The sequence below is a fragment of the Centruroides vittatus genome, unplaced genomic scaffold, assembly GCF_030686945.1.
Source record: "Centruroides vittatus isolate TY-2023 unplaced genomic scaffold, ASM3068694v2 contig_926, whole genome shotgun sequence".
In the NCBI taxonomy this organism is placed as follows: Eukaryota; Metazoa; Arthropoda; class Arachnida; order Scorpiones; family Buthidae; genus Centruroides; species Centruroides vittatus.
Window position 1 is genome coordinate 501,794 of NW_027122612.1, and position 13,382 is coordinate 515,175.

Consider the following 13,382-nt stretch of genomic DNA (forward strand, 5'->3'; position numbering starts at 1 on the left):
AAAAAAATTTTTTTGGCAAATTTTGAAGACCATAAACAGAGTATAAATTTTAAGTTGTACTATTGTAAATAAACCTACTGCAATAAACACCTTGTAGATTGCAAGCAATGATTTTTTATGTAACCCCAATAAATAGCTGTGAGGTGTGCAACAAAAAATGCTTTATATGTAAGCATGGTAGTTTTTGAATTATTTGATAGTTTGAAAAAAAAGAAAGTACTTTGGATAACTTGTTTCAATACAGGACAATCAGAAGTATAGAGCTGGTTGGCCTCTATACTAAGAAATATTCTTAATTTCTACCTGCCAAACAGTTTTAATAAAACTAAAAATTTGTTATATTTGCTTAAATTATTAAAGAATGATATGCAAATACATTTAAGTATGAAGAACCCATTCTAATGTAAATTCTTACAAATGGAAGATTGCTTTTGCGTTTAGATTGCCCTTTAGTGTTGATGTTACCTTTATTTGATTTTGAATTACTTTTAAAAATTCTAAATAATAACAACTGTTTTTAAGGTTTAATTTATATCTGAAATATTTAATTTTTATTCAAATAGACATTTTTAACTTTCTAGTCTGAAAAAACTATAGAGAAGCTGCATTTTTTTTAAGAATAAGAAATGTTATTGGAATAGTAAATTTTCTACTTATATAAAATAGAAGGGATAGTACTGTTACATAATTATTAGTTATTATTTCCAATTCTTTTAAAATTTATACATATGTTTCAGTTTAATAAAATTAATGCATGCATAATTTAATATTGAAATATATTAATAATAATTTTATGAAAATAAAATGTGAAAAAAATGTTTTTATTTTAGGTACTTGTTTGTGCACCTTCCAATATTGCAGTAGATAATCTTGTGGAAAAATTAGCAGTTCATAAAGCAAAAATTGTTAGATTAGGTCATCCAGCTCGTCTTCTGTTTGACATACAACAATATTCTTTGGATGCTATATTATCAAGATCTGAAGAAAATGAAATTGTCAATGACTTGAGAAATGAAATAGATATGCTAAGAGTATAGATTTGTTTCATTGATTATACATTGATTATTTACATTAAGATTGGTATTAATATAGATTTATTTTAAACATAATTACAGAGACGAAATAAACAAAGTAAAAGTAAAATACAACAAGAAATAGCTGGAAAAGAAGTAAGATCTTTACAAAAAGAGTTGCGTGAAAGGGAAAAGGTTGCTGTTCAAAGAATATTAAAGAGAGCTGATGTAATTTTATCGACTTTAACTTCTGCATCTGATGATGGACCTTTAAAGCATATTCCACCAGAGCATTTTGATGTAGTTGTTATTGACGAATGTTCACAGGTATACTTTTTAAATTTTATTATTAGCTACATATTAAAATGTTCATTTTGATAGAATCGTTACAATTGAAGTTTCTATATTGACTTTTCAATACTGATTAAAATTTTAATAAAATATATTAATTCATATAGATATCTTCATAAATTGGCATATAAAAAATGTCATTTTAAATCACTAGAAATATATTAGTGTAATATTTTAAATAGGAAATAAAATGTTTTTCTCCGGTTTCCTAAAGTAAACAAAATTTAAAAAATGGGAAGGATTGTAAATAATTTAAATTTTCTAGCACTTAAAAGTGAAGTAACTATTACTTAAAAAGTGAAGATTTTCATCTGTCTGATCTTTTAAAACAGAACATCTTTAAAATCATTTTCTTGCTCAAAATTGTTTCTTTTCTGTTATTAATATACTGTAGTATGCTAAATGAACTTGAACAAAGCAAAAAATTATTCTGTTTAGCTTGATTAAATTTATTTTGTTCTGTTTAAATGATTTGTAACTGAAGAAGCTTTAGTAAAAGAGGCAAAAGATTTTTATATATTGAGTTTCTTTATTTTATAATGCTGCTTTTGTTTATATTCCATATTTTTTCATTTTCAAACAACAGCCAATATTAGGCAAGTATCTGAAATTTACTTACATTATTCTAACATCATATATTAGCACATTAACATCATACAGTAGCAAATATTTATGACAAAAGAACAGATTCATAAAGAATAGCATATTTAAAGTGAGCATAATGAAATTCATATAGTAATAAATGGAACCAAAAATCATCTAAATTATTTTCAAAATTAGTTTTTGATTGTAATTACTAATTGGCATTCAGAAAAATAAATATTTCAAATAGATTTCAATTCAAATTTAATTAAAAAATATTAGTTATATCGCTAGTACTTTCGATAGCTTACAGCCACCATCCTCAGGCGAAAAAGAAATTGAATACAATTAATTTTTGAACATTCAGTTAGTTTAATGAACGTTTTCAAGTTATCCAAGGCATGTGGATAGAATACAGAACGAAATGAAATTAAAATATTTTCAAAAAATTATAGAAGGGCATTGTAATTCCCATCATACTTTTCAACAGTGTCTTTTTATTATTATACTTTTCGTTTAACAATAGAATTGTGCTGGTCATCTATCTAACACCCTACAGGAGAAAATTTTTGAATTGAAATAACGTGACTTCCGGTTTTTATCAAGTTCTTATATAGTTAATTAGGGCCTCCTGCCCCTAAAGTTTCCAAGTTTCCATATCTGGTCTCATCTTTCATACATCTAACTCCATTCTCGAGATTAAGGAAAGACAGGCAGATGACAATGGGAATTTATAGGTCTACAACTTTTTTGAAATTGCAGTCCAATAAAAAATAAATAAAGTTAGCTAATGTGTAGAATTATGTAGAATTTTTATGACAAATAAATGTAAGTTGTAATCTAATAAGTTTTTGTGTATTGTAAAGGCTATTGAAGCTGCTTGTTGGATTCCATTGTTAAATGCTCCAAAATGTGTATTAGCTGGAGATCATCAACAACTTCCACCAACAATTGTTTCAGAAAGGTAAAATTGATTTTTCTTCTATTTAAAAGATTTTTAAGTAATATGTATTATATATTAATTAATATTTTTAACTATGATTCTGCATAACGTTTTTATCTAGTTCTTTTGCTGTTTATTTATTTTTGATCTCTCTTTCCTATGGACACTAAGATCTGTTTTTCTGTACTCATCATTGGTTTGGTGAAGGACAGAACTTGACATATCAGGAAGAGACTGTTCATAAAAAATTCCTTGGGAGTTACTTGCCTAAATTCTATCCTAAGTATCTGGAGGTGTGGGCTGATTTCTTTACCATCTCTATCTCATATTTATGAATATTATGTAGTGAGTAAGAATCGCCAAGATTCAGACCCAACGTTAGTAAGGAATACAAGGGCTGTACAAAAAAAAAGAATCATACAAAATACAAATTAATGTAATGAAAAACAATATTTATATATCTCACAAAGATTCGACAATTGTCACACTAGTAGACTAATTACTAAGATTAGAACGACACTTAACCTAATAACAATATATACATACAAGGCCATTCAAATAAATGTTGGGATCACCGACACATTCATTGAATCCCGTACAATCCAAACACGAATAAAAAGGCAAACTATACATAAGTGTGAATTCTTTCCTTAAACTTCCTTTCTTAACCAACAGTTTTTCTGCTCAAGACACAACCTTCCTCTTGATGTGAACGGATTTCCCTTTCGTTCCCTGATCCTTCGAAGCCTTCCTTCCTCTCGTGTCTTCTCGACAAATCCTTTTACAAAAAACAAAAAGTGCTTGTACATGTTGTACTCTCCTTTTTATATCCCCTGCCATCTGGGGCTTACTCGTTAGTCACATGATGTCATTACAACCAACCACGAGCCAGTGAGTGGTTGCTGAAGAAGGAGGCACGTGACAAATGGAATATTTACAAGTAAACAGGTATCGTGACAACAAAACTTTGATACAGAAACGAAACCAATATACAAAATATATAATTACAAAAACAAAAAAAAGAACAATTTAGTGACGGAGCACTACAATTATTTAAAATGACATTTATCTTATTTTTATTTGAATATTCAAATTTAGAGAGTAACACAGATGATAATTCATAAAACTATTTCCTAGAACAGTTATCTGATTAACTTTTAAATACAGGTATCTTTTAAAATTTATTATTAATAGTTTCATTTTAAACATATTCTAATTTTATTATTAATAGAACAAACTTGTAGATAAATATAACAATTTTTAACAATTTCTTCCTGCAATTTTTCTTTGTCAACAGCATTTGGATGCCTCCTATGTTTTGTGTCCTTTAGTTCAAAATTTTCCTAATAGAACTTCTTAAACTACATTTGATGTGTTCAAAGTTTAGGAGCATATTCCTCATACACATTACAATTTTCTTTTTACTGTTTGTACAGCATTGTAGCCTTTTTGAACCTTATAAAGCAATATTTCCATAATATGCTTTTTATCTGAAGACATTACAACTTAATAAGCCAACAACTACTGGACCATATTGGGCTATTATATCATGATTATTTTAAATTGTTTAGTAATTAATTTAAAATAATCATGATATAATAGCCCAATATGGTCCAGTAGTTGTTGGCTTATTGTATACTAGCAGACCTTGCCACGTGTTGTCGTGGCTTAAAATGTATCTATTATAAATGTATAAAACTTCCCCCGTGGAGGGAATTTTAAAAAATCCCTTCTTAGTGTACATTCTTTTGACGAACCCTATTAAGACGCAATCAAAAACACAAAAAACCTCATCTAAAATAGTATAAATAGAAGCCAAGTTCTTCATGGTAAGTCTTATTCCTGTCCCACTCCCCGCAGGGGAATATCGAAAAATACCTTTTTAATGTATATTCTGTTGATGTACCCTATTAAAACACAAAAAACCGCATCTAAAATAGTATAATAGAAACAGAGTTCTTTACGGTAAGCCTTAATCCCATCCATCTCCCCCAGTGGGTGGAGAATTTCGACACGTATATTATATAAAATCACGTGCATATTCGAATGCAACGTTGTGTCAAAATTTCAAAGGAATCGGTAGGAACAAACGAACATTACATTTTTATTTATATAGATAGATAGAAGATGATCCGCTTTAGTCCATTCTCACAGAAAAGCATAATGCCTCGCAGTAAAGCAAACTTAGGTTGTCGGAGTTAGCGCCATCTGTTGGACATAAAAGCCTTAATCCTAGATGTTATCTTTTAATTTATATGAATGTTTAACGGAATAATATATAGCCTATGTCCACCCTGAAGGTCCATTCTAAATATTGGTGAAAGAATTTTTGAAATCGGATGAGTAGTTTCGGAGATTACCTGTTACAACCAAACTTAGTTACCTCTTTATATATTAGTATAGATATACATTGGGTTTGTATATATGCAATATTGGGTGGTTTATAGACTTGATTTTATTGAAACAAAATATAAAGAGTTTAAAGTAAACTTCTAAGTGTGAGATTTTATTCTGTTATCTGTAGTATGTTAAATTTCACAACTATTATAATTAAATGATACATCTATGTTAAGATACCAAGTCCACCTTGTGAACCAATAAATGCAATTTTTATTTTATTATGCAGTATTTACATATTCTATTTATGGTTTTTGTGTTTTAATTTATTATTAGAGTATTTAATTGTATTATTTTTACCTTAAATTATCTGTATTTGCTGTTTTAAGTTTGTTGAAATAGTTATTGTTTAGGTCTGGAAATGGATTAATTTACTTTCCTTTATTTTTAATGGTAAAAATTGATTCGGAGTTTGAACAACCTCCTGGATTGAATTAAATTTGAAGTACAGTATAGGGCATCATTGTATTATACAATCACATAAATAAATAAACTATAAGTGCCATCATATTAATAATTGAATCTGTCTTTATAATCTATATTATGTGTAATATATATTGTATTATAATAATAAATATTAAATATTCATTTTATAAGAGACTAATTTTTATGAAATTCAATTACCAGTTGTTAAGTAGTAGAATCAAATTTTATTAAGTTTTTTGTCATCGTATTATATATTTGTAACCCCGCTAATGACATTTGTACCTGTTTACGTGCTTTCCTACTTGCCTGTCTACATATTCTGACTTTCATGCTTATGCTTACTTAACATTGGTGTGAGTTATCAAAATTTACCCCAGAGTAAAAGTTGTTTAGATTTTCATGAACAGTACTTTCCAATGGCACAATTTTTGTCTACCATTGAACTTTGGCAAGAAATCCCCTTTAAGACCTTGTAACCCAGAGTCTCCAAAACATACTTGCTAACTTTTGGATATGTAACTTGCATCTTGTTTGGCTATTATTAGTCTGATCTTCCTATCTTTAGTCATTTCCAAGTTATGAGACTGGTTTACTTTATTTGTAACATCCCTGTATCCATATCTGAATTTGTGTCTGTATGCTATAATTAATGAGAACTGTCTACAGGACCAAAATGGATCTAATAGATATAACTTTTCATGAGGAATCTAATGGTGCAATTTAAAATTACTAGAATGGCACTTTTGCTTAGTTATTAAGTAACATGTACTGTACTGTACCATATATATGATCAGTGAGATGGTCCATTTTCACTCCAATGTAGGTACACCTCACTATTCATAGCCTTAGGGACATTGGAAATGAATAATCTAGTAATTTCTTCTGTAAAATAGTAATCAAAATTGTGATTTGGTATTTTTATTATTATCACATCACCTAAAAATGGGAAAATTAAGTATTTATTTCAGAGGTTTATTAATGAGTTAATTTAATTTAACCATGTTATATAAAATCACACGCATTGTTATTTTTTTAGTTTTTTCTGTCAAATTAGTCATCTTATAGACTTCTATTGCCATTTTAGTTTTGTTTCATATCTTATGTAGATATTATTCATATTAAATTTTAATTAAATCAGTTTTGATTGTTATAAATAAAGAAAATTCATACTTTCTCACACTTTCCAGCAGTAATAAACAAGTATAAATAAACATTTTCAGCTACACTCAGGGGCTTGCATCAGATTTAGCTTATATGAAATCAAGTGTTTATGGCAATTTCAAAGTTTGCATATCACAGATTTTCTTTGACATCATTATTTTTGAATTTAATATCTAGTATATTTATGTAAGTATTAATAGAGTTTTAACAAAATAAAGGAATAAATATGAACTGTCACAAATAAAACCTTTTTTTACCAGTAATTGAACTAAACAAATAAAAGTGAACAAACATTAAAAATGCCTAATAAACAACATGAGTGAAAAAATATTCGCTTATGTTAATATTATTGGCTGAACTCAATGCTGTTGTAACGAAGTTATCCCCATTAGCTCTATTAATGGTTTATCCAAAACTTTTTACACTTTTTTTCAGGCTGGCAACAACATCTTTTTGATCTTGATAACTTACTAACTTACTAAAATATTTACTTTAAATTACAAAGTCAGATTGACATGTGACTGTGACAGTATAGACTATGCATGCTGGTACACACTTACATCCTCTGGTGTTTTATTCAATAGTTATTCAAAATTCAATATTTATTTTCATTAACAAAATTATTTTATGTATTTTTTTTTTTATACATCAGTGATAAATTTAGTGCTTGATAACATAAATAATTATGTGACAAAATGTAAAAGATTTTTAAAAAATATAAACAATACAAATACATTTGAAGTGTTATATTAAGATGATTAAGATACAGATTATTATATAATGCAAAAGATTATAATACATCATATGATAGTACTACTGGTTATGTGACTGACCAAAAATGATTAAAATCATTAATAATTTGATCGAGTTGAAATATATTTAAATTTTTATAGTTTTCTAGACATAATAAGGTGTAATTTGAGGCCTCATTTGCTGAATTTGATCAATGGGAATAAGTGATTTTGTTTGCTTCTAACTAAATAGTTTGATAAGACGTACACAAAAATACATTTTGTCTAATAAATTCCATTTTTAATAAATTATTCTGTAAAAACTTGCTTGATAAAAAGAATATGAAAATAATAGAAATCAAAGCAGCTTTTTAAAAAAGTAATCAGAAAGGATAAAAAAGATTTTGTCATGATCAAGAATTATTTTCTAGTTATTTCTTACTATAACTGTATTTTGTTTTAATTAAATTATTCATATTAAATCTAAGTAATTTTATTATATTTCTTATTTAAATAAACATCTTTTGGTTTATTCTTTAATTCTAATTATCTTTTCTATAAATAGTTAAACGTTTTTAATTTTTGAAAGGTTTATTTATTTATATTTAATATTTAAAACAAATAGAGCAGCCAAAGAGGGATTATCAGTGTCATTAATGGAAAGACTTGTTAATTTGTATGGAGAAACAATTACAAGAATGCTGTTTATTCAGTACAGAATGCATGAAGATATAATGGCTTGGCCTTCTTCAAAGATGTATGAAAATAAACTCATTGCCCATTCTTCAGTGGCTCAACATTTATTAAAGTAAGATAATTAATTTTTAAATTTATCATTAATTAATGAAAGTATAGACTGACAAAAATTTAGGGATATGAATGGAATTGAGGTAACAGAAGAAACATCAACACCTTTACTTTTAATTGATACAGCTGGTTGTCAATTGTATGAATTAGAATTAGAAGAGGAGGAATCAAAGGGAAATGAAGGTATTTGTTTTCTAAATATAATTATAAAGATAACTTAATTAATTCATATTCTTTTCTTTCACTTTGTTTTCCTACTCACTGCTGCCATTAATGCTGGATGATAATGTTTAGAAATGCTTAAGATAAACATACCTGGAAAGTTTCTCTCTGAACTATAGAAACCCAGTGAAGAGTTGTTTAATGATGTTCTTCTGGTGTTTCATTCATGTTTCAAAGTGATTTGAAATATCTTTACAACACATACAGACATTTTCAAATTTTTCCTTGTATTTAGGGGGCAAATGGCACATAGATCATGACAGCAGTGATACTGCTGACATTATCTATGTGCCATTTGCCCCCTAAATACAGTAAGACCCTGCTTAACTCGGGGATGCATTCCTAGATGACAGTGCTAAACAAAACAGCATCAAGCGAGGTCATTTTAACATAGAGTGAATAGGGATAGGGGAATATGCGACCAAAAATAAATAAATTTTACTTTAATTTTAAGTTATTTTTATATTAATTTGTATAATAATATATGTTAAATAACACATAAACATGCACACAGAAATGTAAAGTTCATTTTTTGTGACAAAGGTCCTGACTTTTCTGAAATTTCTGTTTTTTTTGCAATAAAGTCGTGAAGTTTCATTTGTTGCTTTTTTTCTTTTCTTAAGCAAATGTCAGTAGCAGAAGATCACATCCAAAATGCCTTGTTTTGCTTTTGCACTCCTTTCAAAATCTGGATTATTCGCTACAAGTTGATCAACAATTTTGGTTATCGTTACCAAACTTTTACTAAAGAAATCTGTAGAGAAATTTTTTGGGTTCTTTGTTTTCAGAATCTCTATTTTACAGTTTTACATGAATTTCTTGTTCTGCCAGTTCTTGAATATTATCGTTGGTAAGGCTTTCACCAGAAACCTGCTGTAACTTTTCAATATCCTGCTTGTTTACATCTCCTAGTCCTGCTGTATTGATTAGGTTGACCAAAGTCAACCTAATGATACAGCGATAGGTTCTTGTTGAGAATTCTTGGATATCTTCAGCCATAACTTCTTCCACACTTCATTTGTGTATTTATCAGTTAATTCTTGCCAAGCGAAGTCAATATTGCCTATGGCACCCATGATGTTATATTTTTTCCAAAATTGCACCAAACAAACATAGATTTAAAGAAAATACACCTTTTTGCCACCTTTTGTTGATTGGTTTGTGTTCACAAATAATCATATTATATACGAATCAATGAAATGCTGCGATAATTTAAATCAGCATAAATTTTGAGCATTTTTTTAAGGCTTCGAGTAGACTGCATTATATCAAATCAGCATTAAGTGAGATAAGTGGTGTCTTACTATAGTCTTACAATAGTATCTCATTTTACTAAGCCAAGTGATTATACCCAGGGATGTAACCAGAAATTTCTGAGTGAGGGTTATCTGCATTGTTGATAGCTTACATAGATTTGGCATAGGTAGGTAGACTACTGTAAAAACATAATAGCACAACACAGTATTGTGCAAGGAACTGCCATAGCAGTATGACAGCTGCTTGCATTTCATATGCACACATGACAATATTCAATGAAAAAGAAAAGGCTGAAGAAGAACAAGTAGTCAAGTGCTTGTGATTTTTTTTATGTTGTTTACTTTTAAAGCTGTATTAGCAGAGTGAGGGAAAGAAGAGTGTTAGTGTAGGAAATTGCACCCCTTGGGGCCAAAGAGCTACATCTGTGATACCACTCTAGAAATTTTACAAATTGCACATTGTCTCCTACCAATTTAGCATGTTCTATGTAAGGAATTTGGCCCAACAAATGGTCTGCCTTGAGGGGAGGCAGAGCTACTCACTTTCCTCGCGATCTGTCAAGATGACGTTTGTACATATGGGGATTGCGATGCTGGATACAGATACTCACACGGACACCAGAGTCACAAAATTAATCATGTTTAATAAGACAAAACATGCTTACAATGGTACAGTGTCATCTGTTTGAAAGGCATCTCACAAAGAAGAAGAGTACACAAAAGAGTTTGTTCCAATGATATAGGTTGGAGAGTCACCCAAGGGTGGAGATGATGACAGGAAGTTGGATCCTGGTTGTCGTCAATCAGGTCCTCAACGATAGTTGGGAGTAAAGTCTCCATGGCAGGTGTTAGATGTCTCAGAGCCCACTGGTTTTCGCAATGGTGGATCAGAAGCACAAATCCCCAGCACAGACAATCTTGTCAACAACTCGCTGTGTCCTTGGGATTTCAGGTTTTTATTCCATCTTTGCCCAAAATCCTGCTTTTTGGTTGGTCTGAAATGGTGGTCCCCCATAATTCTATTGGTTCCCTATCTGTTGCCAGGGATGCGATTCGGGATTGTTGAACACCCCTGTCTGGACAGTTTACCTTGGGGTCAGGTCATGCTCTTTCACCAGTGACTGTTCTGTAAATTTTTGCCAATGTGTTTTTTCGTACCTCGGAGAAGACACAGCTAGGTTCATATGATCCCAGCTATCACCACCTCCTCCAAAGGAGCATTTGCATTTTCTTTTTTAAATTATGTGTAAGGTGACCAGCAAAATTTCCCTGGCTGCTGATCTCCTGCTCTCCCTCATGATCTAAGACTGGGTATGTATCAATTAGATCTCAGGAATGTGACAATTAAATCATATCACACCCCTTTTCTTTGCAACCCAGTTTTGTTTATGAAAATAAGTCATCGGTTTATTGGCTCAGGTTTGACAGCCAGTTTCCCCTTCAAAGGGTGAGGTCTCAGCCTCACATCTATTATTGTGTCAATTCTGTTCTGCCTGTTTTATTTCCTGAATGAACTGATTCTGGCAATACAAATCTTCATCAAGCATTTAATATTGATGGCTTTTTATTTTTGCTCTATATAATGCTGTATAAAAAACAAACATTTAAACTGATTTTCTGAAATGAAAAAAATTTTATTAGAGTTTGAAAATAGGATTTATAGTTTCCATTTCAATTACTTTTTCATTCACCTGTAAGAACAAATAATTATATGATTAGTATGCTTATATTGCATCACATTAATTAAACCAAGGGTCACCAAACTTTTTCATAGCTTGCGAGATAACCGAGAGAATGATGAGTGCAGGCTGCATAGACATTTTGTTCAATACAGTAAACTGAATACACATAAAATAAAGACAACCAACATATTTATTTACCAATACACAAACACGATTGCTGCAGCAGACTCATAATCGCTTTTCTTAGAAACTTCATTGTAGGTACTTACACCAAAAAGCACGCTAATATCCAAAGTTGCAAAAAGTTGCGAAATTTTTTATTTCACTGAATTTCCTAAAAATTATATTACTGTCAGAAACAAAAATCAGATTGGACCACTTTTAGCATTTTTACTTACACTTATTTTAATTTTTTCTATGTAGTAAGTTTATCTACAATCTATGATATTTCTATATAAATAATTATATTTTAGCTCATTTGTTGCACAGTGTGATGGCGGGCGGGCTGGATGAACTGACCTTGCAGGCTGGATTTGGCCCACAGACATTGTTTTCATTGTTTAATTTAGGAGTCATCAAACTATTATCTTTGTTATTTTGATGGTGTAGTTTTGATTTTTATCAAGAAATTTAATAGTTATTGCAAATTTTAGAAACTCTCATAACTTTTTTCTTTGAGAAAATTAGTGTTTTTATATTTGATTGATACTCATTAGCTCAGGTGCTTTCAATTAATGTAAATTATGCCATGTTTATGCATTTGTTTTTCTGTTATTTGCCAGTTTAGAGTTGGTAATGTTAAAATTCTAATATAGTCCAAAATTGAAAAATTCTTCTGCACTTCCATCACTTATTGAAATCATTAAAATGAAATTAAAAATCAATTTGAAAAAATTTATTTCAAATATTTTTTGTGCACTTCCATAAATGATTGAAGTACAGAAAATATTTCAAATCAATTATTTCAAAAATTCATTTTAATAATTTTCTAATGAGTTTTGAAGTTGTTCTGGTGATTGTAAACAGATATATACAAAAGTTATATTTTTAAAGTTTCATGAATATAGTCTTCAATATGTAATTTTGTAATTTAATATGTAGTCTTCAATAATGTAATTTTGAAATATATTTCATCTTGGGTTTTTTAGTCTTTATTTTACAATCATGCATTTTACTTTAATTAAAAATTACATCATGCATATTGGCATATGTTTACATAATGATTTAAATAATCTAATTACATCTAACTCTGACCACTCATTAATTATTAAGTTGTATACATAAATAAAATTATTGTAAATATTGCAAAATTTGGAATTACAGAAGAGCGTCGTTTATCCGAAAGCTTTCCAGTTGGACTGTGTTGTGTTGAATCAAACGTTTTTGATACTAGATTAACTTCTAAAGTATAATTTTTTTTGTTTTTATATTTTTTCAATATATTTATTTTGTTTGTACAAAATAAAGAAATAATTTTTAACGATACAATAGCCTCAATTATTATTATAAAAATTTTTGTTAGGCTTAAAAGCGACATGCAACGGAGAAAAATTTCAACATCAGATAGGTTAATATATTTTTTCGTACATAATCGGTTATCTGAAAAAATCAGTTATCTGAACAACCCCAGTCCCCGATTGATTCGGATAAACGACACTCTACTGTATTTACTTTTTTGTGAAATTCCTATACTGTGTGTACCAATTTTTAAATCTGGCCCTGAATATTTGGATTATTTTCAGGAATGCATTAGATTCTGATAATGAGGTATGGCTGTAGTTTAGTTCTAAAGTCATTGATTATATTCCTGC

General features: G+C 29.3%; 1 protein-coding gene across 1 annotated transcript in view; it reads left to right on the top strand.

The window, feature by feature from the left end:
* Positions 1–13,382, top strand: part of LOC136984686 (DNA-binding protein SMUBP-2-like) — a 61,910-nt gene that overhangs the window by 13,491 nt on the left and 35,037 nt on the right. The window contains exons 7-11 of the mRNA XM_067281766.1: positions 831–1,031; positions 1,116–1,340; positions 2,813–2,910; positions 8,230–8,412; positions 8,476–8,594. Coding sequence (XP_067137867.1) covers positions 831–1,031; positions 1,116–1,340; positions 2,813–2,910; positions 8,230–8,412; positions 8,476–8,594 — 826 coding nt within the window. The remainder of the gene's footprint in view (positions 1–830; positions 1,032–1,115; positions 1,341–2,812; positions 2,911–8,229; positions 8,413–8,475; positions 8,595–13,382) is intronic.